Genomic DNA, 5,655 nt, shown 5'->3' on the forward strand with positions numbered 1-5,655 from the left:
GAAAGTTTTTCCTATTACCAAGAGATTAATGGTGTTATTTTATGAAATTTTACTGATAATATATTTTTAGCCGCAACTTTTTATCATAGAAAATCAATGAATTTTTTTTCGTATGATTCTTTAAACAAAAAAAAAAAGAATTCCTTTTTTTATATCGTAAGAAGATTGGAGATAATTTTGTGTAGAATGTAAAATAGTAAATGACATAAATATATAAATCCGAAAGATTATATGTGTATTATAGCCCACCATACTTATAGAATACGCTAAAAATAACTAAACTTTATTTTAGGAAATATGTGTAGGCGGGAAAATTTGGAATTTCGCCTATTCTTTTAGTAAATAGGGGATTATGGATTCTGGTACGGAAGTTGTGTAACCCTGGGATCGACTAACAGAAAAAATATAAGGCAAATTTGATTTTCAGCAGTAATTATCGCTTATTAAAGAAAAAGCTCTTTCTTTTACCTTTTGCTATTTGCCGGTTGCTAGTATTATCGCTTATTATATTAAAAAAGTCATATATAATTTCTAACAAATTCTTGACGATTTCTAGTGGATCATAAGTATCTCAAAACTTGGGCTCAAAGTCATAGTATTTCCACTGTCTCATTATTTGTTTATCTCTACTTTTGCCACAAAAATTAAAGAAGGAGAAGGGGACAATCCCCCTACTACTAAGAGAATAAAAATTCTCTTAGTTTTCCCTCCAAAAAACATCTAGCTAAATAAGGTAATAAATAATTTTTTCTTTCATTACATTATTATCTTTTCAATGAATATATTCTTATAAATAAACTCTAATTTTTTTAAATAAATTCATGATTATGATTTTTTCATTAAAATAAAATAAAATTGATATTAAATTATAAAGTATAAGTTGCTAAATTTTTCAGTAATGCAATAATTATTACTGTAGAGAATAACTTGACACATGCTTACTATTAGCTTTGTGACAAAAAAGCATTCACTAAAAAAAATTCACAACTTAAATAAATTTTTTTATTAGTTTTCCATTTCAATTTTTTTATTTCATATCAAAATAAAATGGAGTGAACTGATAAATATTAATTAGGTGCAAATTTTAAAAGTATAAATCCTCCTATATACTAAGAGAATGCAACTTCTCTAAAGTTTTCCCTCCAAAGTGCTCAAACTTATATACGGAAACAAATTAGATTTTCATTTATTAAACTAATTTTTCATTTAAAATAATCTATACATAAAAATTGTATCTCCTATTATTAACTTCGTGACGAAAAAAGTTTTTTTATAAAAATTTGATGTAGTTAAAATATTTTCATAAAAAACACAATTCATGGAATTATTCAATTCTTTTGATTAATTTTAATATTAGTTATCTTTTATAAAAATTCGCGAGGTATAAATCTAAAATCTATAATTAATACATTAAAAATTAAAATGACTATATTTACTGCGCATTTGCGCGGGATCTACACTAGTTTACTACTAACACAAGATAAACAAATGATCAAAATACAGAAATAAGTAAAAGATAAATAAATGATCGAGACGGAAGGAGTGATAAATATGACCAATTGTTCTACAGAATGTACAAGACTTGATACAACATTACTCTACCAAAATTATCATACACAAAATTATTGTTTCCTTATAGGCTTATAGCCAGGTAAGTTCAATACAATCCTAGATATACTTGAGCAAGTGAATAAGTTTAACATTCATAATTATAAAAGACACGAGTTACCTAATCTTAAATTTACTACTAACACAAGCATTAAGCCATTAAGTACGGAGTAAGTTTAAAAAATATCAAATATTTGTATTTAAGAAGCAATATAAAAATACTCTAATGAACTACTTATAAATTATAATAACACGTGTTTATACAAAACTTGTTGATCGGAAAAATATAAAGATTATTCGATAAAATAGGAGTTAGGAGCGTTATCCTACCAAGGTCAAGCAAAAAACAGAGGTTAGTTGTTCGAATCGTAATTCTTGGTCGTCTTCGTACCCTCTTATATATTACTAACCCAATATTGTGAAAATCACTCATCATTTGCTCCAAAGAAGATTCTGTGTACCGGGTCGACTATATCCTTATGGAAAACAATTTGTTCTGTTTCTCCGGGACCTGTCATCATGGTAATAAATCGCTCATCACTTGTAACAAATCTACCTACTGTGAAGATGGAACAAAACACAATCGCTTCCAATACTAGATGGAAAACAATTTGTTCTGTTTCTACTGTGAAGGCTCAATGGGGAATGGCGAAAGTAGGCTTGGAACATATCTTGATATCTCAATCAACTTATTGAACCTCAAAAGTTGTGTGTATTTCATAGGTCTCGTACTTGTGTCAACTATCCCAAGCGTTCTATTGAAACTCTTTGCCTTGTAACCCAATGGCCCTGTTACAAAAAACTTGCCAGTCTTTGTAAACCCGATCATTTCAGAGTCCTCGTCTAAATTCAACTCCTCTGGTAAATCAATAGATTTCACTATTGCAGGAGGTTCCAATATGTGCATTAAATCCGAGAACTCTGATTCACAGTATATAATGCTCAAACACCCACTCATAACTCCTAACATGTCTGACTTATCAAGGTCCATATTATAAATTACGTCAAACCTCTCAACCGCTAAATCAAAGCTAAGAAGCAAATCGCCGGCTTCCTCACTATAAGCATACCAATATAACTTTTCATTAACAAGCAATGCTTGTCCAAAAACCGAGATATGATGATTACCAAAATCAATTTTTCTCCACGTATTTTCCCTCAGAGAGAAGATACAAACAATACAATCACTTATTTTATTTTTTTGATATGCTATCAAAATTCCGACATATTTGTAGTCATCAATAGAGGATGCATAACCAAATCCAGAAGCTACGTAAATATAATTGGCTTTATCAAAATGCTTACTATACCCATGTGGCCCATACTTTTTCAGGTTTCGAGTAGCTGGGTTCCATAAAATGAAGTATTGAGCAGAAGCAGAGGTTAAACAAACCAACCCATTGCAGGATCCAGTAAGTTCGAGAGTGTCTTTCTCGACCGAAAACCCAGGGTTGAGTTTAACCAAATTATCTTTAAAATTACCAGAAATTTGATCATCGTCGTAAGAAAAAACGTAAAAACTCGTAAAATCCATGATAAATAAGGTGTTAACAGGAGCAGAAGGGTGAGAAAATGGGGATTTGATAAGGTGGGCATTGGCGAAATCAGAAGAAGAAAGAGTAGAATACCATTGTTTTGATACCGACTTAAATCGAACGGATTTGACGGGCAGTCTTGTAAGTATTTCTTCAATTATCAGATCATCATGGAGGTAGCTTTGTTGCGGAATCATATACTTCTTCTTGGAATTATGCGGGTGTTTGTCTCCCATTTTGTAATTTGTTAAGGATGACAGTAAAGTGAAGAGAAAAGGGAGGTGGTAACTGACGTAGAATTAGGGTTTGTTTATGTGACTTATTGGCTTACACCCGGCAAAATCAACCCAAATCCGAAAAATCGATTGAAAATATTTTAATTGACAACGATTGAACACCCAATATATTTAACCTGAAATAGTACCCAAAACCCAATTCAATACGAACTGAACCGAATTAAAACCGAATTCAAAATAGCAGATGTTATTTGATTCTAAATACAAATAGAACCGATTGACTTTTATTAATATTTATTATGTTCTCATGAAAACACTTGTATTTTAGGATTTTTTTTATTGACTTTTTATTTGTTACTGATATTTTGAATTATAACATCTCCTATTTACTAAATGAATAGGTCAATTTACGTTTTTGCATTCTACTATATATGGTCTAAGTATAATGTAAAAAATGATTCCCAAAAAATATGTATAACGTCCTATTCTACTACTCCCTCCGACTTGCTGTTTTCTTCCCACTTCATTATAATACTCCTCACATATAATAGAGAAACGGGAAGAAAAATAAAAGCCAGAGGGAGTATGTGCTAAATCTAGATCATATGAATGATTTTGCCCAAAAATAACATAAAAATTAATTGCCAAAAAATATGTATAAAATCCTCAATCATTACCAAAAAAAAAAAATACAGTGTCGATCATTGGTATATTGCTACAAGTAAAAAATCACTTGATCATTGCCAAAAATTTAGGTTCATATATTACAAATCTCAAAGTAAAAAATCCTCGATCATTGCCAAAAAATTTGGGTTCATATATTACAAATCTCGAAATATATCTATCACTAATCGAAATATATAAAATCATTGCCAAAAAGACGTGAAATATGAAAAATTAAGTAAAATGACGTGAAATATAAAAAATTAATAAGGTGTTAATTTAGCATGATTAAGTACTACAAGAATAAAAACTCTATAAATACCGCGCATTCATTTCGCATGATCTAAACTAGTTCTAATTAAAAAGTATATAAGAAATATTAAGCAAATTTCTTGACCCATTTCTCAAGAAAATTATAACCTGACTCACCATGATCTGTGGATTTGATATGAACCATACCCAAATAACACAAATTCGTTAAAGTGGCTAAACGAAATGATCCCATTGAAATCGACTTGAAACCAAAATGAATGTCAATCCGATTAACACATCGTATAAAATGTAAAATGCATGTCAAACATATAATTTCGTAATTAGAAATCATAAATATATCCATTGTCTAACTTATGATGATAATGATCTTTACAGAAAATACCTTCTATAAGCATAATGTAAACTGTTATATCAAAACCTATATATATATAGTGTTAATAGAAATAAAACTTTAAAGAACTTTTTTGATGAAACTTTATTATATAGTTGAAATTATGAAAAATATCTCATTGCAATATATTTCTTATAGTATTCACAAGCGAAAAGAAGCTAGCGAGGCTTAACAACAAATAATGTAAGATCGACAACCCCAACATTAGAAATCGAAACGAAAACAAGGCCCCAAAAATTAAAAACAAACGTGTTATAGCACCGGTACTACATAAAAACACCATAATTAAATTGCCTCGAAAGGCTCTTTATCGGGAAAAGGCGAAACTAGACTAGGAATATAGTATCTTGTCATGTTAGTCAACTCATGAAACCTCAAAAGAGGTGTGTATTGTATAAGTTCTATACTTGTGTCAACTATCCATAACGCTTGACGATCATGGTTGATATCCTCCTCATCAGGTAGCCCGGTCTCCTCCTCATCTTGTAGCCCGGTCTCCTCATCGGGTAGCTCGATCTCCTTCGCATTGGGTGGCCAACTCGCAAAAAATTTGCCAGACCTCGTAAACCCAACAATTTGGGAGAACACGTCTAATCTCAACCCCTTTGGTACATTAATAGATTTCACAATTGTGTGGTCAAGTCCCAATATACGTATGTATTAACTTATCATCCCGAGCTCTTTTTCTATTGATGTACCCGCTCAAACACCCTTCCATGACTCCTAAGACCATCAAGCGTTTTAATGTACGTATGTCAAACCTCTCAACCCCTAGATCAAAGCTAACTATATAATGGGCATTTCTTTTGCCAATAGCAGCCCAATATAATTTTTCATTAATAAGTACCGCTTGTCCATAAAAAAAAGATCTTGACGACCAAATTCAATTTTTCTTAGAGAAAATATAGACTATGTTATCTCCTATTTTTCCCCGAAAGGCGCGGTGAAA

General features: G+C 30.9%; 1 protein-coding gene across 1 annotated transcript; it reads right to left on the bottom strand.

Annotated features, from left to right (window-relative positions):
* Positions 1 to 2,230: 2,230 nt before the first annotated feature.
* LOC141608618 (F-box/kelch-repeat protein At3g23880-like) lies at positions 2,231 to 3,379 on the bottom strand. The gene has a single exon (XM_074427960.1). The coding sequence runs from the start codon at positions 3,377 to 3,379 to the stop codon at positions 2,231 to 2,233; it is 1,149 nt and encodes a 382-aa protein (XP_074284061.1).
* Positions 3,380 to 5,655: the final 2,276 nt, after the last annotated feature.

Source organism: Silene latifolia, chromosome 10 (genome assembly GCF_048544455.1).
Source record: "Silene latifolia isolate original U9 population chromosome 10, ASM4854445v1, whole genome shotgun sequence".
Taxonomy (NCBI): Eukaryota; Viridiplantae; Streptophyta; class Magnoliopsida; order Caryophyllales; family Caryophyllaceae; genus Silene; species Silene latifolia.

Excerpts from the sequence above, each read along its gene's own strand:
- LOC141608618 (XM_074427960.1), bottom strand. The coding sequence starts at position 3,379 with ATGGGAGACAAACACCCGCATAATTCCAAGAAGAAGTATATGATTCCG.